Source organism: Mytilus trossulus, chromosome 2 (genome assembly GCF_036588685.1).
Source record: "Mytilus trossulus isolate FHL-02 chromosome 2, PNRI_Mtr1.1.1.hap1, whole genome shotgun sequence".
In the NCBI taxonomy this organism is placed as follows: Eukaryota; Metazoa; Mollusca; class Bivalvia; order Mytilida; family Mytilidae; genus Mytilus; species Mytilus trossulus.
The window spans coordinates 30,427,829-30,455,156 of record NC_086374.1 but is presented as its reverse complement, the minus strand read 5'-3'; the positions used below and the strand labels follow the sequence as shown (position 1 = coordinate 30,455,156).

The following is a 27,328-nucleotide window of genomic DNA, read 5'->3' as shown; positions in this document are numbered from 1 at the left end:
TTAGCTAAGACTGCCGCTGCAGCAGCCATAGCCGCCGCCATAGCCGCCGCTGGATAACTATCCCTATGTTGAGCTTTCTCCAACTGAAGTCGCAGGCTGACAAATACTACACAGAGCAATGCACTGTGAAAATGAGGTCAAGGTAAAATAAAACCTATGCGACTGATATTTAGATCATAAAGTATTTCCAAACACCAAATACAGTTGACCTATTGCATATAGTATTAGAAAAAAAACCAACACTCAAAAACTTAACTTCGACCACTGAACCATGAAAATGAGGTGAAGGTCAGATGAAACTGGTCAGCTACAAATGTACACCTTACAATCATTCCATACACCAAATAGAGTAGACCTATTACATCTGTATATTTAAGAAACAGACCAAAAAACAAAAACTTTACTTTAACAACTGAACTGTGAAAATGAGGTCAAGGTCAGATAACACCTGCCAGTTGGACATGTATACCTTACAGTCCTTCCATACACCGAATATACTAGACCAATTGCTTATAATATCCGAGATATGGACTTGACCACCAAAACTTAACCTTGTTCACTGATCCATGAAATGAGGTCAAGGTCAAGTGAAAACTGTGACTGGCATGAGCACCATGCAAGGTACGCACATACCAAATATAGTTGTCCTATTACTTATAAAAATTTGTAAGGGTTCCTTGGAATCCAGTGTCTCGCCTACTTTTGTTGTAAATCGCAGGCTCAACAAAAATGTGAAAAAAACAATAAAAATATTCCTCTTGATACTATCTTTTGATTGTAAGAAGCTTCTGTCTAAGTTTGGTAAAAATCTAGGATAGTTAATGAATCTTATAAATGTTTTGAAAACTTTAACTGCAGACTGTATGTTATGTTAACTGGAAGAAAATCTTAGTCCATTTAAAGTAAAATACAGAAAAAATGGAATTATTTATTTACAAAATTTACTTCTGTATACTATCTTATGATAATAAATAAGCTACCGTCCAAGTTTGGTACAAACCCAGGATAGTTTAAGAAAGGTATTAAAATTTTAAAAACTTTAACCACAGAGTGAATGTAATGTTTCCGCGCAGAAAAACTAAGTCCATTTAAAGGTAAAATGTGGAAAAAATAGAATTTTATTTTTACAAAATTTACTTCTGGATACTATCTTATGATCATAAGCAAGCTTCTGTCCAAGTTTGGTACAAACCCAGGATAGTTTAAGAAAGTTATTAAAATTTTAAAAACTTTAACCACAGAGTGAATGTAATGTTTCCCCGCAGAAAAACTAAGTCCATTTAAATGTAAAATACGAAAAAAATGGAATTTTATTTTTACAAAATTTACTGCTGGATACTATCTTATGATCATAAACAAGCTTCTCTCCAAGTTTGGTAGAAATCCAGTATAGTTTAAGAAAGTTATCAAAATTTCAAAAACTTTAACCACAGAGTGAATATTTGTGGACGCCACCGCCGACGACGCCGACGGAATGTAGGATCGCTTAGTCTCGCTTTTTCGACAAAAGTCGAAGGCTCGACAATAAGAGAGAATTTAACATTACAAAAAATCTTAACTTTTTTCAAGTAGTCACTGAACCATGAAAACGAGGTCGAGGACATTGGACATGTGACTGACAGAAATTCCATAACTTAAGGCATCTATATACAAAGTATGAAGCATCCAAGTTTTCCACCTTCTAAAATATAAAGCTTTTAAGAAGTGAGATAATGGGGGCGCCAAATCACTATCCAAGCTTTCTCAGACAAAAGTCGCAGTCTCCACAAAAAAATTAAAAAACATTTGGTTTTAACATTTTTTATTTCATATACAGGTATCTTTCATTCAACTATATCTCATGATCTATTTGTATGACCAGTGACCACTCATTTTAGGTAAGTAACTTTATGTTTACATGTAGGGACACTTTTATTAATAAGCACTTTAATACATTAATTAGTAGCCACCAAATGCATAAGTGACCTTTTACATTAAGTGGCACATACAGTAAACATCAACTATTTTTGTGTTTTGCCCTTTACACTTGCAATAAAGATAATGTGCTTTTGTACTTGCAGTTAAGATAAAAAGTACAGACACTTACACTAAAGAAAACGTGTATTGCAACATACACATTAGATAATATGTACTGCCATTTACACTTTGATAAAGACAAAATTTGAAATAATCAAAAAATTTCACTCTAGTGCATATATAAATAAAATAAATTACATATACCAAAACTCCACCAACTGAATCATAAGTTAAAATATGGTGGCCCTAATGATCAAAAAAAGGCATCCATTTTGAAAACATAACTTTTATGTTAACGATCAAGTATGCATTAATTTTTAAGTTTGAATCATAAAGACCTTTCTAGTCATATATTATAAACATTAACGTTCATTACTTTGATATCTACTCCATAGTTTCTAGATGACAAAACAACTGGATTCATTGAAGAAGAAAAAACATTTATTTCTAACCATATGTTATCATTGACCATATGTAACTACTCAAATAAATTTTGATGGTCATACATGTATAATGAGAATATTAAATGAAATGTAGTAAAATTAACAAAAAACCTTTACCAAAAAACTTAATACACAATTTTCAATGCAAAAAAATATGATACAATTGACATTGGTTTCTTAGTAACTTATGTGGATTAATAGCAGATGCGAAGTTAAAAAATAGGTAAAATACATAATATGCAAATATCACATTTTAATTTATACAATTAACTACTTAAAAACATGACAAGATTTTCACCACCATTTTGCTGTCTCTGACAATATAGCACTTAGATAAACAAATTTAGCAGTTTTAACAATTATTTTTGCACTGAATTTACATTGAATCTCATCAGTATTAATTCAAAACCTTAAGATGAAACTGAAAGTCTCTGAATTAACATTAAATATAATAAACCTCTAGATTTTCAACTATCTAGCTCCAAATTGTGCAACATTATGCCACATGACTGTTTAGTAACCACATGATCGTCAAATGACTGTATAGTAACCACATGAAAACAGAAACTAAAATTATAAACCAATTCAACATATTTATGAATACTCTCGTACAACAAATCAATTGGTCAACTAATACTCTAATAATTGTGATGCAAAAAAGCTGAAATTTATATAACATTTCCCTAAATATTGCTTCAAATATAAAACAAGTAACAGTAGCGATATTTATAACACTTTTTCATGTTTATTTTATTTTTCAATTTGCTTAAAGAACTTGGTTGATCAAGCAAAAGCTAAGCTTCTGAAATAACCTTATTCCCATTAAAAATGCCTACATAAGCTTAAGTTTTATACTGATGTAAATACTCATTATTTTGCAATGGCAACAGCTTTTCAGAAGTCATATTATTCTTTGTTTGAGAAAGTTGTTAACTTGGATTTTTTTACCATTTTTTCACCCTCTATCAAAATGTCTGACTAACAGCATAACATTATTTATTTATTTTTAAGGAGGATCTTTTTCCAATGAAATACTTGAAAAGAATGAAAATGAAAATTCTGATGTTTAAAAGTAAATGAGCCATTTCAAATTCCCAATTGATTTGTTTATCAAGCTTTGTGAATGTCTACCTGCATATCAACATGTATATATAATCAATAACAAATCCCTCACTAACAATAATCAAGCAGCAAGAAAAAAATACATATAATAAAATTTTAAAATCTTATAAATATAAATGTACCATTCACTTTTATGCTTTGATGATGAAATTTCTGCATTATAGAAACAGTAAAAAATAACATTTCTACTGGTTGTTATTGACGTAATGTATTATCTAAATAGTAATCTAGTTTTAATTTTTAATTTATATCTTCATAATGTTATAATGAAGAAAAAAACATCATTGTGCTTCAAATTCTACATGTCATACTCATTTTAATATTCTGTGTGATGAGAAAGTAATGGGTGTCTTTTTATTAAACATAAACAGCTGGGAAACATTTCTGTCACACTTAATGATAGATTAAAATAGAATGTTATGCTGAGTTGACATGTAATTCGAATTCGATTAGCATTAACTAATTCAAATTAGTTTAATATGCATTCGAAACGTTTTACGTCGTAATGTCAGTTCTAAGTCGAATTAAAATGTGTGTCAAATTTGCTTTACTGTCCAAACGATGTTAACTTTATTTTCATATTGACAAAAGCGTATTTTTAATGCAAATTAGATAATCTGAATTAGCCAATTTGAATCAATTCGGATTAATATTTATAAGGACAACTATAACACGCTTATAACTTAGCTATTTAAAGCTGACTTAATTGTAGAAATTTCAAATGCTTGCCCTCTTTCCTGTATTAATACAAAATGTATTTTCTTCAGTAATATAAATTGCAAGGGAGAAATACTTTAATATTTTTAAATTTAAGATGTATCAAACTTATTATAATGTACAGAAATTTCATCATAAGCATTAGTAATAACAATTCAATATGAATATGGGTCCAAACAAGTATAAAAGTTCCAAACACAGTATGAGCACTATCAACACAACACTGTACATAATGTTAGTACAATAAAATCAATAACCTAACAAATCTTAGCTCAGATTTTGTCATAAATACTGTTAGTTACATCCCTTACTTATATCTTACTCAATTTTCAAAACCTGCAATGGTTAGGTCTTACTTACTAATTACAATATATTGAGTAAAACTATTTCCTATTTTCATCAAGTAAATAGATACCTTGTTTAACAGTAGGGTTTGAATAACTAAAAATCTCAGCAAGTGCTGTTTTTATATTTAGGATAATAATTATCACTACTTTGATTAACATTTTGCCATTGTTATACAAAAATCAATATGTTGCATGTCTTTTTTAAACCAAAAATTACTAAATAAAAATACCAACAAATGCCTGCCTTGCATGCATATCTTAAAACTGACCAGATACAACCATCAAAATAATGTACAAGTAGCACTTATCTGTACAGACATTCAATACAAGGAAATTAAAGTTGTCTGAATCACATCTGGTGGTTTATCATATAAAAATATCCACCTTATACTCAATAAATATTTCAGATGGAATCATCAGGAAACATCAAGCCTCAATTCTCAATCATGGTTTGGTTGAGCAGGCCATGGATGCATATCTACATAGTATTTCATGCAAAAGGTTACGCATGACCAGAAAACATGGAGCAGTCTAAAAAAAATAATTTCTGTCTAAAAAATTAATTAATTTCATTCTGGATTCAAACAAATCGAAAGATAAATAAATTTGAAGACTCATCAAATCAAAATGCTGAAAGGGAGATAATTCTTGATCTTACAACACCATGTATCAGCCATTACTGCTAATAAAAATAAACCACATTTCAAGTTTTCAAACTCTGAATTGATAAGATAAATACAATATAGTTTTGATGTTCTGTAATCTCAAGACTTCAAATGTTATCAGTAAATAAAGTGTAAAATGTAGATCAGTTGTAAAAGATAGATGAGAGATAATAAAGAGCATTCAAACTCCAGAGATTGTAGGATGGTTGTTATAGCTTTGTAATATAAGTGAGTACTGAACTTCAACAAAAAATTAAACCAAAAGAAAGCAAGATGCAAGATTGTTATCTCCCTACAGATGCAAGATTGTTATCTCCCTACAGATGCACATGTACAAAATGTTATTTGATTGAAGGCTAATTAGTCAACATTCAGGTAAAAGTACATGGTCAAATTCCTAAACATGCATTTACACAATAAGTTTTTTATTGTATGGCAAATTGTCTTGAAACAGCATCTGAACACAAAGTTGTATTAACCAACTTCTCACAATTTAAGACAAATGCACACAAAGTTGAAATATAAAAAAAGAAGATTTGGTATGATTGCATGTACAGAAAACATGAATGCTTGACTAAAGGGAACTAATTTGTTTATCTCAACATAAGTAACATTATATTCAATATCATGCTTTTTTTTTACTTAAATATGCCAAAGAAACTGAATTTCTTTAATTTAATGTTTGGAAAACAGTTATCAGCCGCCATAAAATTAATTTATGACATAAATAGGTAACATAATTCTACGACTTCTTGCTTTATCATACAGCTTTTAAAATGATACAAATTTTGTGCAAAATAACATTGATTTTTCAATGCTAAAATTTTAAGGTAAATCATAGCAATAGCACTCTTAAAATGATTGATACATAACATAATATAATTTGAGAAAAAGTGGAAATTTTTTCTTGAAAGAGTTTATATCACATGCTCAACTTGTTTTCTGTATATAAATAACATCTCTCTGATCTTTGATGTTCAAGCCTCTTGTTATCACACTGTGTGGTGATTCAACCTTTCCTGTAACTTTTCATAAATTTACAGTTTATAACAAAAATTGAAAGTATGTAATTTTGTATGTGATTCATTCTAAAACTTCTAAATATGTGTTTGGAACTTTTCCCTTTTGTGAACCCCGCTCTGCCATTAACCAATCAGGATCCAGTCCTGGAACTTTGTACACTGTTATTAGCTGAAATAAAATAAAACAAATATAAAAATAATGAAATTCATATCTATATCATACCACAATTAAAATACACAAAACAACCAATATTTACTTTATGCGCAATAATGTTAATTTGTCTGAATTAAAAATATCCAACTATTTTTTTTTTATACAATGGTTGCAGGAAAGAGTGCAATGGATTGGAACTATTTGTGTTTGCCCAAAAACATGATTTAAAGGGGCACTAGCTGCCGAATTCATGTTCACCAATTTGACTCAAATTCTCATATTTTATTTATAGCAATGTAAAACTTTTTTCCAAACTATCTAAAGGATAAAATAAACAATTTACAGGACATGGTCTCAGTAAGATGTAGCTTTGTTTCGTGAGAATTTTAGCCAAGACGCCATCTAATTAACTATCGAGGTGACCTCCTATGACCATATAAGCGATGTAAACATAAACATAAGAGATGAATAGATTAATAAACTTGTGCAACTGGATTTTTATAGGTACGTTAAATTTTGTATTATAGATTAAAAATTTACGTTTATCATCGTTTTTACCTTTATAAGAATGATTAGGTGTGGATCGAATCAGTTAATCAATTTATTACCTAGTTTCACTTTCAATTTTGACATTGTTTTCCTTTAAATACCCTTACAAGGACAATGCATGTGTTTTTCTATCTCTTTCTACAGGGTTAAATTGAAGTTTACATGAATAGATTTAATGAGGTTGAATTATAGTGAATAAGTCATTAGCAATATTTATTAGCCTAATTTGACAAAATTGAACCATTTTAGCTGATAAAAGCAAATTATTATTTCACTATTTCACTTTCATTAATGATTGAACAAAAAAAATCATACTTTTGATGTTTAAATATCTTGAAGCTAGTGCCCCTTTAATAAATATGTGAAATGAAATAATACAAGTGTTGACATGCAGATATGATATCAATGTTTTTAAAACACTGGACAAGATGTTGAGTCAATGCCAAACAACACATAAACAAATTAACAGAAACAATACAACCAGTCATTAGACTACATATACTCTGAAAGAGACACTGGTCTACCATATAATTTGTGTGAACTACTGAATCATGAAAATTAGGTTTAGGAGGTCAAAGGGAATACCGTTTATTTACCTTGAAATAATACAATAAACCAAAAGTAGTTGACTTATCACTTACAGAAACTGAAAAATGTACTTGTAGTGAAAATACCATATTTGTTAAATTGAATGCAGTTCTAAATGCTTTAAGTTATGACTGGTACTTTTAAACATACATTTTGTACACCTTTCAATGAATATGCAGACCAAATAAGTTAACTTATATAGTCATTCAGAAACCAAACTTATCCCATCATTTAAAAGTGAAACATTATGAGCCAAATCAATAAAATTATTATTAAGGTTAATTTTCTGACTGGTATGTATAAACTGCAGTAGTTGCACAAATTAATAGTTGATGATATATCTTTCCTGTTTACTAGACATTGAAATTTATGTTAAAGTTTCTCAAATGATCGAGATTTACTAAAGTATCACATACATTTAACATTATCAAAAATACATGAAAATTAGCTGAAGGTCTGATGAACACTGTCAGGGTAATTATATCATACAATCAATCATTCCAAACATCAACTTTAGTTCATCAATTGTTTGTTATAACTTGATTTAGTTAAGAAAATTTAACATTGCCCAATGACCCTTCGACATCGGGTCAGATGAAATTTATAATTGTTCTATGCACCAACATGACCAATTATAGTTGACATTTTGCTTAAAGTATCTGAGAAACTGACGTAACGACAAAAAATAAAAGTTGACTATAGCCACGACAACAAGGTAACAGTAATATGAACTCTACAACAGGGGCATGTATACCTTACAATCATCCAATACAGCAATAGTTGACCTATTGGTTATGATATCTGAGCACTAAATTTATGTTGACAAATAAATTGTGGAAATGGGGCAAGATCAGGCTAATAATGTCCAATAGACATGTACACATTTCCATTGATATATCAAATATAGCTGTCTATCAAATGTATCATTCATGATAAGTGAGATTCATTACAGGATTTTAAGCAGTCACTGAACCATGAAAATTAGGCCAAGGACTTAGAAATATGCAGGCATATGCCACATGAAAGCTGTAGAACATAAGCTATTCAGCATCTGTATAGGAAAAATCAATGTATGAAGAATTCAGATTTTTATGACAAATAAAGCTTTTTACAAACAGTTTATGCTGTGACTAACCTATGCCTCACATTTTGTGAAGACAAAAATTGTTCAACAACAAACAAGAAAATATGCCATGGTCAGGTGATTACATAAGTTAATCCCAACAGTTTTAGTTTCACCATTCTAACTTATTATAAATCAAGAAACTAATATGGTAATCCGAAAACTGATTTTTCTGACCTGTTAAACTGAGGTCAATTTAAGGTGACTCCTGTTAGATAGGCTTGGACACATCATAAGGTAGGGTATTGCTAAAGTGTTTTCCGTTTAAAAGTCATATTTTGAGGGACCATACATAACTGACCCCTCAGATGTAATTTTTAATAATAAGTCCTCAGTACCTTATACATATGTAATATTATATAATTAATTTCTTTTAATAAGGTAAATGTGTGGTTTTATTGACTTTTGAAAAACTCAGTTTTTCAAAAGTCAATAAAACCACATATTTACCGAAACAAAAGACAGTAATCATTTTATTCCATATTCCAAGAGAAATGTATGTAATGGAAAATATTTACCAAAATCAATTGTACATGTTGTACATCAAATGTTTTTTTTTACCAAAATCATTCACGTAAAATGCAAGCGATGTTTTGCGCGGTAAATATTCTTTTCCACACGTGAATATGCTTATTTATTCAAAATCCCATTCATGTAGAAAAAACAACTAAAGTTTTAGAAATATGGAATAAAAAAACATATCCACAGTAAAAAGACAAAAGGACAAAGTATCTACTTGTTCTACAGAATTATGAAAACAATCATGCTTACATGTATATATGTATTTATCAGGTAAATAAATTGAAATGAAAACATAAACAATATCAAAAATATAAATAACATGCAAGGATTTATGGATATATGTCTGTTAAGACCATATCAATTATGTGCTTTTGATTAATTCACAGTGATTTTTTTGTGTACCAAAAGTTTTTTAAAAACCTATTAAAAAAAACAACAAAAAAAACACCCCAAAACAAAGGAAAATTCAATAATAACACTAATGTGAGTTTTTTAATTCTACAAACATACAAAAAACTTTTGGCACATCTGTGAAAACATAAAACTATTTTTAACATTCCTAACCTCATCAGCCAAGAGGGATAACTCTGAATTATCTGCAGCATCATAATCATATAAAACTCTAGCTTGTTTTTTCTCTGTACTGGGTGTTGCAGCTGTGATGTGTATCATAGGGGGTGCACTTGGCTGAACAGGGAGAGTGGAATTAGGGATACCTGGTCCAAGGGAATTTGTTGAACTGTTCCCACTACCAACAGAATAACTGAAAAACAGTAGAAAACACCACTAAAGCAGGAAAACATGCAATGCCGTTTTATTCCAATATTACTATAATATCCTGTTCCCAATGGATATACAGTTAACTCCCCTTTTGGATTTTTAAAAAAATTACTACATCTTCAATTTCTATTTTTATACCCAAAGTGATGAATATGTATATATATATGTTATCTTAAAATCCCAATAAACATGATTTTGATTGGACTAGAAGCATATATAGGGAGGATAGACATTATGTGTACGTTGAAAGCTACTGGAGAACTCCAGATATATTTACTGACCTTGGTTTACCTGTTTTAAAGGACAAAGAAATTTAAAGATAAAAAAAAGGTCTGTATTAATAAGACTGAATGACAAGACAGAGACAAACAGATGGTGCCAACAAAGCTCAACTACAGTGCTTCATGATTAGGAAGGACTTGCTCCGCCATTTCTTACACTCATTAAAGTCAAATATGTTATTTTGATGCAATCCATGCACATTGTTTTGACTCAGAGCCAAAATATGGTGATGAAAATTTAGTCAGATGATTGAAAAGAAACAGACAAATTATTTAAGGTCAACTTTTATGAGTGAGTTAGTGAGCCTTTATATACAGTCCTCCAAATCTGTTATTTTTCTTTAAAAGGACAAGGTTAATTGATTTACTTTATTTCAACTTAATTTAACAAATATCTGTAGTTACCTTGCTTTTAAGCTGTTTCATTTGATGATTTTTATTTCAAAAATAGAAGACAAGAAATGCCCAAGATCACACATAGAGAATAAACAGAATAAAATGTTAGTTAAGAGATGTATTTTGACTGTTGGAACATCTTTTACCACTGATTCATCATAAGTAGTTACATAAACTTTTCTCATTAAATACTCAAACACTATATAAACCTTTCATTTGATACCTAAAAATTACCAAAATATGTATTACATAGTTTGATATTTACTCCTATGTATATGTCTTCACAGATCAGAAGACATGATGCCCCTCTATAGATTATTTCTGATTTATGGGTGGATATGAAAATGTTCCTTAATTGACCTTGAGTTCTGGTTCAGATAATCTTCCACAGAAAGTTCAAATTAGCTAAAGGCAATGCGCACATGCGCAAAACACCATAAGACCATGCCATATGATACAAGTTCTATTGGGGACAAGGAAATATTCTTAAAATTCCTTTTTTTAATGATGATATGCAACACTTTATTACGATGTATTATACCTTCATGCAATGTATCATAAAAGATTTTAAAATATATTTGACCAGGGCAAGACGTATGAAAACCAGGAGAATCATTACTAAAAGATTTTTTTATTATATAGAGATGCACTTGAATAACTGCAACCACATTATAAAAAAGCGTTCTTTACAGAAAAGTTCCTATAAAACTGACCTAAGCACAAACTTAAATACTGGTTGAGGCTGATGAAATTACCAATAAATTTTCTTTGTCAACAGTTCCTCCCGTCAAGACAAAAACATATGAAAACCAAATTTAGATAGAAAGATGCTTCTGGAAACCTTTTGGGGGTATAATATTTAAAGATACTTATGAAGTTTATGTTTATTTCATTTTTGTCTTTTTGTCTTTATTTGCTGTTGGTGTGGCTAAAACTTAAAATAGGAATATTCTTTATTTTAAATAAAACTTAAGCAGCACCTTTAGCAAAAATCATACTTACACATATCATTACATCTATTTATAACAATGTTAGAGATGTAGAGAAATATTTAATAGGCAGAATAAAAGGGTGATATAGACAGATTATTCGAAAATTAAAATGATTCTCAATGCAGATAATATATCATTTGGCAAGCTATAATAATAGAAGTTATACTTATAATGTTCAAGTAACAGTTTGAATTTAAGATGCAAAGACTTCGTGATATTGGAAGAAAATAAAAAATCACAGATACTCTTTAAGAACCTTACTAATATTTTTTTATTATTTTGTGTCTCTTTCTATACAGAATGAATGTTTAAGTGATCTATATACCTCTAAGGACTGTCAGAGGGCAAGAATCTCATGACATTGCAGGGACTGACATGTATTTACTAACTAATTTTATTGGATAATAAAGTATGGTTTCTTTACAAAGCTAAAGAAGCACGTCATATTAGAATAACATGTAAACTATAAGCATTACACCGACATTTAACTGCTTGTTCATGCATGTTTGTTCACCTGCCATGTCTTAAATTTTCTGTTTAACTGTTTAAATAATACCAATGATCAATTCAATATAAATTACAAAATTTTAAGAAAATATTAAAATCCAAGCTAAATCTTCTTCTATCTTACTGGCAACTGTGTTCATAATATTGAATAATCATGGTTAATGTGACTATACAACAGAGGTATGGACTTCTTTTGACTCATACTTAACATATGATGATGAATATTTAAAGCGAAAGAGAATTTAGAGCTTTGCTGTTTGCTGCTTAGCTTTCAAATATTTGTCATGCAAGGGGAGATAACTGTTATCTTTTCCCATCATAAATGAAAAGGGAGATAAATATACAGAAGTAGAAGTAGACTCTTACGGTCCTCTAACAAAGCTTGAAATGCTTGTAAAAATTCTCCAGGTACAACCCTGTAATATTATTAATCTATGTATTATATATTTGTTTTTTCTCTCAAAAGTATGTATAATCCTTCCTTTGCAATAAAAAAAATTGTTTATTACCTACATATCCTCTCTGTACACAAGACCATTTGAATTTTATTTAATTCAGTCCTATCAAAAAAATGTGTTTTCCCCAAAAGGTATTTTTCACAGTTTATACTGCTAAAAATTAATAAAAGCAATTCCCATATTGTGAGAACAGGATAAAAAAAAAGTTCAGACCACATGTCATAATAAATAAACTTCTTATAATTTTACAATTTAACACTCAAAAACAGATCATCCATAAAAATAAAGAATATTACAATACTTACATTATCAAAAAGACCTAGACACATACAAATATATATAAAACTTACACCAAAATAAGATTGAAAAAAGAATAATAATTTAACAAACCTTCCCAATTGTCTTTGTAAATCAGCCATATATTGCTGACACTGGGCATAGTATGTCATCTGAGCTTCAATGAAGTCATTTAAACATCGCAAATGATGAGCCTAAAATAAATAATGGTGTAAACTATGTAAAAAATATTGAGTCAATATCTTCAAGCATGATGAAAAAAGTGTAGAAAACTGATTATTTGAGTAAATTCTCATGGTCAAAGGACCATAACTCTGCATAAAATCATCAGACCAGAAATGTTTGCATGCAATTTATATCAAAGAAAATCAAGATATAAGATATATTCTTCACTTTAAAATTAACAAGTTTTGCAATATAAATCAAAACTTTTTGTTTTTAGGGGTTCAAATTTCTTTTAATAAAAACCGAGATCCATTTAAATTTGAAATAAAAGGTTGCCTTATGAAAGACTAAGAGCCTGTATCATACATTAGTCTAAAGAATGGGAGCTCAAGGTAATTGAAATTTGTAATCAATGCAGAGTAAGTTCCCAGAAAAGACAGGTTCTGTACCTTGGATCCATATTTATTCGAACCCCAGATTTTATTGGTCAAAGTTTCTGTCATGGAAAACATGAAATTACCAATTAACATGACACTCACAGAATAGGTGCGCTACAGCGTTTCCATAAGAATGTTTAGTTATATTGTTATCAAATGAAAGCATGATTTACTGAAAATAACACTTGCATGAGCACTGTTAACTCCTTCTAACAATAGTTTAGTAATCTCAGCTTGTCTGTCAAATTCTGTCTGTGCTATCCGTAAGTCTGCTTCTGCCTGTAACAAAAAATATATGGTAAAACTGTATTCACTACATAAATTTCATATATTGATATAGTAGTATCTACATTAATCTCTAATATTGATATGTAAAGCCCAATCCTCTTTACAGCACATTTCAGTCAGTATGTAGCTAATGGTAATATCTTTGGTTAGCTTGCTTGTTAGCTGAACCGCGAAGTCATTGTTAGGTAAGGTAAACTTCCCTCCTTTAATAGTAGACTAGCCCAACAGATAAAAAATCTATCTCTCTGAAGGACTAAGCTACTTTAAAAGGAGGGAAGTATACCTTACCTAACAATGACTTCACGGTTCAGCTAACAAGCAAGCTAACCAAAGATATTACCATTAGCTACATACTGACTGAAATGTGCTGTAATTTCCATTAAAAACACATATATGACTCTTCAAAAACATATTTATACAATATATCAGACTATTTATATGTGTTTCTTATCTTTACTATGTTTGCTTTGTGAAAATTAGAAAAATTTCACATCCTGAGTAAATTCCTTGAGAAGGTATAATCTTAAAAAAGACAAGTTTAACCTAGCAACAGTTTTAACTTCGGTTGTTTTTCATGAACAAATCACAAACAAAAAAGCATATGCAATGGTTTGATAGTAATAAATGAGGACTTACTGATAACAACATAAAGAAGAGATCTTAAATCAAAGGGGTAAATACAATTGTAAACCAATTTCCCAATTCTTATCCTAATGAACAAAAAATATCTGATTTTGAAAAGGACTATATATATATAAATGTTTATGATTTGGTTGCAGAAATTGGCCATGAATGACCCCCGTAAGTATTCAATGGTAATCAACTTATGACAGTTATGTTTTGATGTCTATGTTGTTTTCTAAGGTATTGCGCAGATCTTTTGTTTTCTTTGTTTAATTTATTCACAACTAGTCTAGCTGTTTTAGAGCTGACTTATTGTAAAGATAAGTGTGCCTTATTAATATTTCTCTATTTTCTCCTATCAGTCATAAGAAAAATTCTGAGAGACTAAGATACAGAGCCAAATCCCAATAAAAATTGTTTTTGTTTGATAAATGGCTGCTTATCATCCATCAGCAAATATTACAGACAAAGGACAACAATATTTTAATAATTTCTTTTAAACAGCTAGCTCATGCGAAAAGACACATTATTCTGACTCCAAGCAAACAAGTATTTGCTCAAACTTAAAAGCATGGAGAATCAGCAAATGCCTATTTTATGGAATTTGTTCCAGCCAGAAAAACTATGAGACATCATACTAACAACCTCCTGCACTTCAGGTGAGATGAGCATGCAACCACAAGACCACAGAGATGATTCGTTTTGATGATATTTTACTTAACAAAAACATATAAATACAATACATGTATAAGTAATGGTTACAAAAAATGGAAGATTGCTTCAATTTCTAGTAAATGAAACATTTAGTTTATTGCGACATAGAATACATATTTAATAATTTCAAAAGAAGATACTCAAATTAACATGCCACAATTTCAGAAAGTTAATAATCCTTCCTAAGATAATTTGCTGCAATGCATTCTGAAAATTGTTCAATAACATCTGATTGCTAGCAGATGTTTGACTTTTAAATAAGCTAATTATATGAGGCTTCTAAAATTAAAAAAAATAACACTATTTCAAAACAAACATGGCTTAATCGTAAAATGTAATCTAATAATTCAGTTCTTAATATTTGCATTATTAACAAATTTGAAAATACAAAACATATTTATATGCAAAACAGTTTGGTTTTTTAACAGAAAAATTTTACATGCATGAAATAATACAAATCACATGCAAGGATTGTTTGTAAATTTTGATGAAATGCATAAATAACTAAACTTAATTCAGCATGTGAGTAATCAACCCTCTCCCGCACTGTAACTTATAAAAGCTACAAAGCGACTAATTTTTTGTATATAAAAATGTTTTAACAATCTTTTTCAATTTTTTGTTTTGGTTTATTCAACCATATTGGCTTATATCCAAAGACTCAAATGAATATTTAGCTAACCAGGGGTAAAAATAAATTCAATGTACACATGTCAATTCATTTATTTTTTCAGTCCACTTGCCTCAATTAAGCATAATGCTGGGTTTAAAAAAAGAAGCATTGAAAGAATAAGGCAATGTCTAAATATGTACAATAATTAAATACAAAGGGAGGCAACACCTACATACATAAACATGATAAATTTAAAAGTCATTAAGGAAAAAATAAATAAATAGCCAATTAAGTTCAACAAAGGAACCCATGAAGAATTCAAACACAAATGTATTTGATGATGTAGATGATTTCATATAAATTTTCAGACAGTCTTTTATATTGCTATGGAATTTATTGCAGACTTATTGTGCTATAACTAGCTTAATTCTTATGATTGTTTTTTTTTCAGTTTATGTTCTGTGTAGAGTTGCCTCCCTTTAACTACTTCCATTTCAACCACTATATATAACCCACAACATATAAATATATCTTACTCTGGCTACAGCATCATCCTTGATAACGTTAACAGAAGCAATAGGTATAACGTTAATATTTCTATCTATTATATCACTACAATAATATTACATTGTATAATATACTTGGCCCTTTTCTAATATTTGTGCTACTATTATATGTATGTGATACTGTAAATTCAGAAATTATTGCGTGCATTTATTATTGAGATTTTGACAGTTTAGACTTAAATGCGATTTTAATTTTTACGATTTTGAGAAAAATCCTGTTTAATTCATATAAAATATTTCAAAATGCGAGTTTAAATTATTGCGTTTACAACTCTGTCGCATTTTTCGCAATAATAAAAACCTCGCATTAATTTCTGAATTTACAGTAGTTAAAATGTATAGTACATCATTTCATCTAAATCGTAATAACTCATGAAAATCTAATAACATATTTAAAAAATCAATTAAGCAAAAAAATGTTAATTCTATGGTTTATCAATGTATTGACCAGTTGTATGAGGAACTACAGATATGTTGATATTCAGATTCATTTGTCTTTGGTTCATATTTGTCTTACTGGCAAATACCACATAATTTTACTTTATTAATCAAGGCTTTTTCCTGACCAAAACAAAATTCCACATTCATCATGTTTCTGGTTATATTTAGCTAACCACTAGTTACATCCTTATTTATCTATTTTTTAGCAGAATAATTGAAATCTGTAAATGGTAGTTTCTAAAATTCTATTACAATATGCATATTACATTATTATTCATTGTCAACATTTGCAGTAATTAATGCATGTGTTAAATCTATAATAAAATAAATGAACCTGGATAATAAACTCTGATAAACTTACATACAAGTCAAGAACCATATGACATAGGACAGAGTGACTCACTATTTGTGAGAGCAAATAAGTTTTAATATTAGTCAACAACCAAATAACAGGTCAAAGTGACCTACTTTTTGTGAGAGCCTGTTATATTTGCTGAAAGTATTCTTATACTTAAAACAAAATTATTCATATATGCAGGTTATATAATATCTGAGACTTGTATATCACCATAGCATAAAATGTCTGGGTAATCATTGTTTTGTAGTAAGCTGTTTTATTTCCGTACATCATTACATATCTATATATCTGTTAATATATATACTTTAAAAAATGTGAAATTTGATCTAGACTTAAGTCATTTAAACAATACTTTCTTTGCAGTGAAAAGAAAAATAATAGAAATCAAAAAGCTTTTATCTTATGACTTCAATATTCATGTGGGCAAACTAGTTTTTCTCGTTTGAATTGTTTTACATTGTCTTATCTGGGCCTTTTATAGCTGACTATTTGGTATGGGCTTTGCTCATTGTTGAAGGCCGTACAGTGACTTATAGTTGTTAATGTCTGTGTCATTTTGGTCTCTTGTGGACAGTTGTCTCATTGGAAATCATACCACATCTTCTTTTTTGTAGTTGTAGATATGTATTTCAAGGGTACTGCAATAATACTGTTCAACTTTCTTGAGGCAAACATACAATCACCAGTTATTGTAAAACTACTTATTATATTCTCTAAAACACTATGTTAAAATACTCTGTGCATTAAACAAGTTACACAAATAAAATAGTGCATGTTCTTTTTTTTAAAATAGTTATATGAAAAGCTTATGTATAGATGTTTATGAATGATACTTATGCTAATATAGCAGTAAATCAATTTAAGCTTCAGAAAAAGATTACTATTGCTTACTACATAAATTGTTGAAGATTGAACCACAAAATTTGAGACAATAAAAAAAGGCCATAATCAACTTACCAAACATTAGAGATAATTCATAATGTATTTAAATGTATATTTAAACAAAAAGTATCGTCTTTAATATACTTTATATTTTTTCCTTTTGCCTAAATACATGAAATATACACCATACAATTGACATTAGAAAAAAAAAGTTTAAAAATTTTAGAATTTTCAGGACAAGAATGTGCCTGTATATTCAGTCAGATATTTTGAACATATTTTTCTTACATATACAGATATTCAATTTTCAAAGTAGAAACTAAAATGACTGAAGAAAAAAAATTGAAATAAAATTTAATGGATGCATTGCAATGTGTAATGAAATTAAATCAAAATTAATTCACATAAACTTTGGTTAAATATAATTACAACAAAACTTAATACATTTATAATTTAGAAGTAGGACATACTTTGACAACACTGAAACACTCATATGGAGACGTTGGACTAACCTCGATCAGGGCAAGAGTCTGAGGTCGTGAGGTTGGCTTGGCAATAGAAATGGTGTAACTTTTATTGAACAACAGATTAACCAAAAATATAAAATTAACTTATTTTAAATATCAAAACTTTCATCTTAGTGATGAAATTTTGTTAGAAATGCAAAATAAGGATGTGAATTCATCAGCTTTAAACTTTTCAACTCTTTTCTAGTTGAATTCGGAACAAAATAGCACAATTTTCTCCGTTCAACTTTTCTGATTTTTAACTTTTGATTTTTTTCTCCTTTTTTTTTTACATAATAAAAAAGTGATAATCATAATCAGCTTTATCACTTTTTTGTGTCATCCCAATGACAATATTAAAGAACCAAAACATCTTTTCAAAATGCCCCTATGAGAAAATACAGTACTAATGTATCCTGTTGAAATTTGGTCAATCTTTCACTTGTTAGGTTTCAGTCAATAACTCATGAAACCTTAAGTAAAGTTATATGCCAAATAGTGCTTTTAACATGTTGTTATAGCTATGGTTTGAACTAAGCAACTGTACAATTGTACATTCTGATAATTACCTGGGTATTTTGTGATTTTGCACGTCTGTTTTTTGTTTTTGCAGCATCTAAATCTAATCTCTTTGTTTCTAGTATTTTCTTTTCTTTCTGGAAAACAAATATAAATCATTAAATATGAATTTAAGAAAATATTTGTAACTTAAAGACATTCATATAACAACTCATAAAAGATATCATTATTTTTAAAGTAATCACTCTACTTGATGACTGATCATTTGAATTACAAAAATAGCTTCCTTTCAAATTTCATACCGGTATATAAAATGTACTATATCACTGCAATGAGGACCCATTGGTAGCCTTAGTCTGTTATCTGCTCTTGGGTCGGGTTGTAGTCTCTTTGACATATTCACCATTTTCATTCACTTTTTTATTATTTCAACCTATTTTCTGTAACTTCTGCTTTTTTAAAACATTGATGATATTTGTATTTAAGAATTGAATGCTTCTTTTTGTAACTTCATTGGGGTGTAAAAGTGTTGACCGAAGTACATTTTGTATGAAGGACAGAAGTGATTCATTCTAAAAATGTACACACGGTCAATGCGTTTACAACCATATGAAGTTACAAAAAGAAGCATTTTAAAAAATAAAAATACTTATAATTACATTTTTAGCTAGGATCATGAAAACACGATTTTTGTAAAGTTTTTATTTAAATTTACCTGTGCACTTTATTGTAGGACCTCCTGTCATCATAAAAGATAAATTTTATTGTATAATAAAATTGGTTAAGGAATAACGCAAGATTGCAGTGTAGCCAATCAGAATAACGTATTATAATGAAACATACATCTAATGTAATTATATCATTTAAAAAATATCAAACCTGAATGGTTTTCATATCTCCATCCAAGAAATTGCGTAAAGGTTGTAGAAAGTTATTAGCAGTGGACTGTACAAATTCTTTTTCTGCATTTCCAATATTGATTTGTGTTGCGCCTGTCTTGACTAGAGCGTTACCTAAACAATAAAGAAAAGATAGCAGTATTGTATTTGGCCAGCTTATACATATACCATTATAAAGGAAAGGCGATTAATTTAAAACTTTTGTACATGTTGTAAGTGGTTTGAAATTTTAGATCAGAATATCTTTGCAATTTTTTATAGACGTATGTATGGTAACACAGGTTCTTGATTAAGAAGTATGTACGTAGGGTCTGTTAATATCAAAAACCATTTACTAAACTTTAATTTCACAAACCATTTACTAAACTAAGAGAGAACATGCATTTTGTTTAACTCTCTTTTAAATGTTTGATTTTCAAGAATACAAAAATTACTGATAAACATTATAAGTTAGGTATATTGTTTTAGAAACAGCGAGAAACTTATCATTCCAAGACAACAACAAAATTAGTAAAGAAAACACTGGTAAACTGACGAGTAACATTTTCTTCTTCAGTTTCATGTTGAAGTTTATTAGTGTATATTCTATAGGAAGTAAAGGCATTACAAGTCATTTCAATTTGTTTCAATTCTCCTTCCCGAAATAAGATAAATCAAATAGGAACAAACCTCTTAAGATAGTAAACTTCAAATGATTGATATACATGAATTTCAAGAGTACATTTATTATCATAAGTTTTCATCAAACTTATCAGTACATTGTTTTTTATTGTTTTCTAAAGAACCTCTATCATTATTCAGGTTACATATAATAATATTGACAAATGTGAATTTTTATTTTTGTAATCTAAAACAAACCAATGAAATCAGAAGACAAATCTTAACATGGATAGAAATACAATAAGTATAACTGTGTATACTTCAAAATAAGGAAGTTGGTAGTTGAAAGTTAGAGAGCTTCCACTTAAAACTGTCCAGACCTAAAGGAAAATATTCATCGAAACAATTGAATCATAAATTTGTTTAACAAGTTGTTATAAACTTGATTTAGACAAATGTTTAAACTAATCCTTTAAAATGACCAGAGCATGCATCAACTGAGAGAAAATCATAATTGCTATGATATAATACACAAAATTAGTGTGAAACATGCATAATTAATTATGAAACCACACACTTTTAAACTTTTAGAAATTGTGTACCAGTTTTTCAAATCAGGGAACAGTATCCAAATGAAAAATATCATGTAACTCATTGACCTCAATTGATTTGAACCTCAAATCAGTAAAATAATTATTCACAGCCCCTCTACTTCGGCTTACTAAGGTTGGATTTTTAGTGATCATGTTTAGACTATTACTAGGACACAGTTGTATCGGGACACTTATGCTATTGCAGAAGTCTGTGATTTTTCAAAGACAATATATATATATATATATAGAATATAGCAACAGGCAACAGGTATATACATTTTGTAGTTTGTTGCAGGGAGAAAAAAATGCTGCTCTGTGTGCTCTCTTGTTACTTGGATCTCTAGCAGATAAACCAGAATTTACCATATGATGTTCCTGGACCGAATTCATTGCCAGCATCTGTCATTATCTGACCAAGTAATTCATGGTGACTAACACGGTCTCTTTTCTTTTTGTCAAGTTTTTCATAGAAAAAGTCCTCCATACGAACATCTGTAATAAAAGAAATAAATCTATTATGTAAATTTGTATACAGGATTATGTATAAATGTGTTAAAAATATCTGATAAAAATCTATATTTCCATACCTACAATACAAATGTACATATGCATTCATGTTTATATAACTGTATAGGTTGAACTGCAGTATACAACTGTTGCCTTATATATACAAGATATGAATTTTAACAAAACAATTTTCATCAACATATCCATGGGTATCATTGATTAAAATTTCAATTGATATTGTCATGTGTAAGTGGCTATATACAATTTTTAAATATATTTATAGAAATAGCTTATGGCCTTCTTGTGATTATTTAATATCATGCTGCTATGATGCACAATGAAAATTTTACATAGATTGAAGCGAGGCATCATCAGGTTAGTTTGTAAAATTATACCATCCAGGATTGAAAAATAAAATATAATAGGCTTTATTCCAACCACAAAGCAAAACAATTAAACTGCATATGATTTTGGGATACACCACCTCCTTCATAAGGCCCACTTTCCCATGCACATTCCATTAAGAGAGAAAAGGTTTCATATTAGTTAACAGGCTAATTTTTTTACGTTTGTTTTGACAGTAAAACAAAATAATCTAAAAGACCAAAAGAGAGTGCTTAGCCCACCTGGTATTATGCAAATTGTAAAGAATATTTCCAACCCTATATAATCCATTTTCAAAAGCCTAAAAATTCAGAGGCAATCAACCTACATAATCCAGGGTTTCAAGTTACTTTTCATTGCATTCATAAACAAAGGATTTCCTTGTATCACAAAACAAGAATGTGTCAATAGTACACTGATGTCCCACTCACACTATCTTTTTCTATGTTCAGTGGACCATAGATTGGGGTCATAACTCTAATTTGACATTGAAATTAGAAAGATCATATCATAGAGCACATGTGTACAAAGTTTCAAGTTGATTGGACTTCAACTTCTTAAAAAACTACCTTGACCAAAAACATGAACCTGAGTCAGGACAGACGGACAGACAAACAGACGCACAGACCAGAAAAACATAATGCCCCTCTACTATTGTATTACATTGAATTACTATTACAGGATCCATAAACATGGCATGTACATGATGTACATGTATGTTAAATAAAACCAATAAGTGTAAGTACTGTTGCCATGTAAGTCAAAGATCAGAATATATCATATGTCAAGAATTTGATTGGTAATAGCTTATTATACATTTATTATTTAACCCAAAAACCAGTTCAGTATTAGAAAAGGGGGCAATGGAAGGGAAAAATAAAAATGTGAAGTCAAAATAATCTTTATTTTCTTGTACTTAAAAAAATAATTAAATAAATAAAGGGCATGAAGGGAAAGCAAAGGAAAACTACAATTTTGTCTGTTTTGTCCTAACAACTAATTTATTCTGTCCATAAAGTTGGCCATGTTGGTTGATCAGTCAGATCATGAGATACATGATTGAAACAAACAGGCAGAGATTCACAATTTATTTTAAGCCAAATGATGTTTTTATAACATGATAATCCATTAAGCAGTCTTTCAAAATATTAAAGTTAAAAATATTCATTTTTGACTCAAGACTAAATTTTTAAAATAATCCAATATTAAACATTCAATATAACGTTTACCTTAGAAACCAACAAAGCTAGATCGATAAATACATTTTTTTACTTTCCTACAAATTGACAAACAATAATTTACCTAGTTCAGTCATAAGTGCTTCATCTACAATGTAGTTACCACAGTAATAAGACATAAGATTCAACATTTATGTACACACAAATATAAAACTATAAATCAAAATAAAAGTTCTAATTTCCAAATACATGTATATGAAGAAATGCCAAGGAGAATGGCTTATCAGAATGTCATAACAGCTTAAGGGATAAAATATTTTCATAAATTATATTTTTTTCCGTTAATTGGTTACCTATGTTGTTGGTTCCACTAACTAACATGATGATGATTCAACATTTAATAATTTACTTAGTTATATGAATATTAAAAATACACATACATGTACATGTAACATGCATCATTAATTTTCTTGATGAAACTGTTATAGTGATTCATACTTTCATATGTCATGTAAATCTCTTCAATCATTTTTCTACCTACCAAGTCTACATTCTTTTTTATAAATTTCATAAATACTTACTTGGATTTGGTTGTAGAAGGCATTCTGTCTGTTTCAAAACCTTCTCTGTCCAGATTTTTGTCTTGTCTGCCCTTTGTAATAAATTTTCAAAGTGTGCATCTAATTCTGTCTTTTCTGCTTGACCCAACTTTTCTTCTGTAAACTGAAATCAAGGCATGTAAGTAACAATTTAAATCTACTTTTTAAAAACAAGCTTATGTTTCTCGTTTTGTTTATATAGATTAGACCGTTGGTTTTCCCGTTTGAATGGTTTTACACTAGTAATTTTGGGGCCCTTTATAGCTTGTTGTTAGGTGTGAGCCAAGGCTCCGTGTTGAAGGCCATACTTTAACCTATAATGGTTTACTTTTTAAATTGTTATTTGGATGGAGAGTTGTCTCATAGGCACTCACACCACATCTTCCTATATCTATAAGGCTACATCACATACATATGTATAAAAAAAAAAATATCGGGAAATAAATCTGACTGTTACCCAAGCTTAGTAAATCCTTATAATCTTAATTAAATTTGTTCACTAGTTTTCAAGACATTTTGTGATCTAAAAGAATATAATTTACAATTAACTTTGCTATAAACATTAATGAAGTAAACAATTAACCTAATTATCATGATGATAGTTCTGGACCCAGAAATATATGAAATATAAAACAATAAGGAGATATGGTATGACTGCCAAGAAGAATAAAGTGATTAACCAAGCTTCTGTCAAGTGCTAAAATTATGTGAAGGTTTGACAAAGTTTCACCACAGACAAAACCTTAATGTTAACACTGGTAACAATAGAGTCAAGGATCCCTATATCTTACTTTCAAAACAACTGAACAGAGAATCTGGAAACAGAGAAATATGTATGAGCGTCCTACAATGTATATCCAGGTAAAATGTTAACCAATAAAAATAAAGAATACTTCAAAGAATGAGGACACTTTTCTTTCGAGTAATACATGTGTGTAAACAGTGATCCACATTGTAATTATTATCAATTTTTATTTGGCTAAAATTTTCACAATAATCATATAATCTGATAATTAACAAAATGATAATGTATGAGCGTCCTACAATGTATATCCAGGTAAAATGTTAACCAATAAAAATAAAGAATACTTCAAAGAATGAGGACACTTTTCTTTCGAGTAATACATGTGTGTAAACAGTGATCCACATTGTAATTATTATCAATTTTTATTTGGCTAAAATTTTCACAATAATCATATAATCTGATAATTAACAAAATGATAATGTATGAGCGTCCTACAATGTATATCCAGGTAAAATGTTAACCAATAAAAATAAAGAATACTTCAAAGAATGAGGACACTTTTCTTTCGAGTAATACATGTGTGTAAACAGTGATCCACATTGTAATTATTATCAATTTTTATTTGGCTAAAATTTTCGCAATAATCATATAATCTGATAAATAACAAAATTATTTAAAAAAAAAAGTGTTAAACATGGTAAAGGGTTATTTCAATGCAACGTGTTTTGCTATTTTTATTTCATGTGCAGCCGTTAAAAAGGTTCATTATTCGCTGTGATTCGGGAAATCAGTAAAAAGATCAAATTGCAAGACATTTTTTATAATTCATTCATCAAGAAATGGCAATTTTATTTCATGTTCTTCCATGCAGATACCCCCCTTTACCATGTTTACGTCCCTCTTAGAATGTCGCTTTATTTTATACTGATTTTCTTTTCTTTACAGCACAATTATAACCTTTAAAAAGGGGTGCAAACATGAGGAGCCTACATAAAACAGTTAAATGATGATGGGAGTAAAAATGATTTTGGGTGAAGTGACTTGAATACACCTTATCTCAATTATTTAGTAGTGCGTTTATTTTACGACAATTTTTTGGAATTTTGGATTTTCAATGATCTTCAACTTCATACTAATTTGGCTTATAAATATTTTGACATGAGCGTCACTGATGAGTCTTATGTAGACGAAACGCGTGTGGCGTACTAAATTATAATCCTGGTACCTTTGATAACTATTTACACCACTGAGTCGATGCCACTGCCAGTGGACTTTTCGTCACCACTACATGTAGGTCAATGCTGGTGGACATTTCATCCCCGAGGGTATCACCAGCCCAGTAGTCATCACTGCGGTGTTGACATGAATATGTATCAATTATGTGGTCATTTTTATAGATTTTCTGTTTACAAAACTTTGAATTTTTCAAAACGATTTTCTTATCCCAGGAAGAGATTACCTTAGCCATATTTGGCACAACTTTTTGGAATTTTGGATCCTCAATGCTCTTCAACTTTGAACTTGTTTGGCTTTATAAATATTTTGACATGAGTGTCACTGATGAGTCTTATGTAGACTAAACACGTGTCTGGCGTGCAAATTAAATCCCACCTGCGCTTTCTCAATAAAAATTTACAGTGTGTTTCACTACTTTTGGGACAATTTTATGATAAGGGGGTCTTCAAATATTTTGACAGCTTCTAACGTGCTCATTTTGAAACTTTTTCAACTGACCCAAATCACTGCTTTACTCATTCATGACCCTCATATTTTGAAAGTGTCATTTAATCCCTTGACTTGCTATTTGAGGCATAAAACATGGAGAAATACATTTGGAGAGTATAAAAAAAAATTGGCAAGTAACACAATGTCCACACTAGGGACTTCATTCGTGGACAACAAAAAACCAAGGGACTACAATTGTGGTCCCGGACCATTTGTCTGCCGTAACTCGACATCACACAGGTTCCCAGAAAATTTTGACATTTTAATTTTTTTATCTGACACCACAATGGAAAAGAGATTGTTGTATGACATTAATAGTTCAAATGGGGCAGATTCTCAGGTCAGCCGGGAACAGCGATATGGTGTATTCACTTTCCCCAATAATTTTATGAGTTTATGGTTTAATGGGTTGAGCTTAATCTTCTAAACAGTCAAAGATTTTGTTTAGTATCTCCATATTTTTAGAAATATAAAACTGTTCTTCCTTGCGGCAAACTTGTGTGAGTCATTCATTGATGACACGAATCACCACCTAACGTTTAGATATAAATTTTGTAAATAAAACTAAATTGCTTTGCTTTTGGGTGTTTCTCGTTACAAAATTCGTATTTCTGAATTAAATTGACAAGGAAGACATATAAAAATCAGATTTTCAAGTGTTTACCTGTACTGCACGATTGAATAGAGTACCAGCATCTGCTGCAAACTTCTTCATTTTGAATAAGCCAGAGTTCGTGTCCATAATGAGCTTATTGATTGGGTTCACCTACGCTCACTTCCGCATATTACGGAGTGAATCAATATTTATTTCGTAGAAAAAAATATTGCTTTATATATAAGCAGAGTATTATTGAATGAAATTCCAATCATAAATTCTTAAGTCGATAACGAAATATCTCGATCATTTGTTTTTTAAATTGAATTCATAGGGTGAAAGTTCTAAACCCAAAAGTTGTATAGAAATATATACAACAACGAACCTTTTACAGTGCAGAATATGTATTAT

General features: G+C 29.6%; 1 protein-coding gene across 5 annotated transcripts; it reads right to left on the bottom strand.

The window, feature by feature from the left end:
- Positions 1–1,784: 1,784 nt before the first annotated feature.
- LOC134706972 (endophilin-B1-like) lies at positions 1,785–27,125 on the bottom strand. 5 transcript variants are annotated; one of them, XM_063566378.1, is made up of 11 exons: positions 26,987–27,125; positions 23,835–23,976; positions 21,548–21,676; positions 19,972–20,105; positions 19,143–19,229; positions 18,538–18,615; positions 16,357–16,374; positions 13,771–13,860; positions 13,073–13,173; positions 12,591–12,640; positions 1,785–6,501 (listed from the first exon to the last, which is right to left on the bottom strand). In XM_063566378.1, exons 1-11 carry the CDS (start codon positions 27,062–27,064, stop codon positions 6,464–6,466), a joined length of 945 nt encoding a protein of 314 aa, XP_063422448.1. In that variant the 5' UTR covers positions 27,065–27,125; the 3' UTR covers positions 1,785–6,463. The 5 variants fall into 5 exon arrangements, with proteins under 5 accessions (XP_063422448.1, XP_063422443.1, XP_063422444.1 ...); XM_063566373.1 differs by lacking the exon at positions 12,591–12,640 and adding an exon at positions 9,833–10,031; XM_063566374.1 differs by lacking the exon at positions 12,591–12,640 and adding an exon at positions 9,833–10,031 and having other exon boundaries at positions 18,580–18,615.
- Between the last annotated feature and the right edge of the window lie 203 nt (positions 27,126–27,328).

Coding starts and splice junctions, on each gene's coding strand:
- LOC134706972 (XM_063566373.1), bottom strand. CDS start 27,064: ATGGACACGAACTCTGGCTTATTCAAAATGAAGAAGTTTGCAGCAGAT. Junction 20,106..21,547: donor CGGTCCAGGAACATCATATG/GTAAATTCTGGT, acceptor TTTATTGTTTAG/GTAACGCTCTAGTCAAGACA. Junction 19,230..19,971: donor GAGATATGAAAACCATTCAG/GTTTGATATTTT, acceptor TTTGTTTTCCAG/AAAGAAAAGAAAATACTAGA.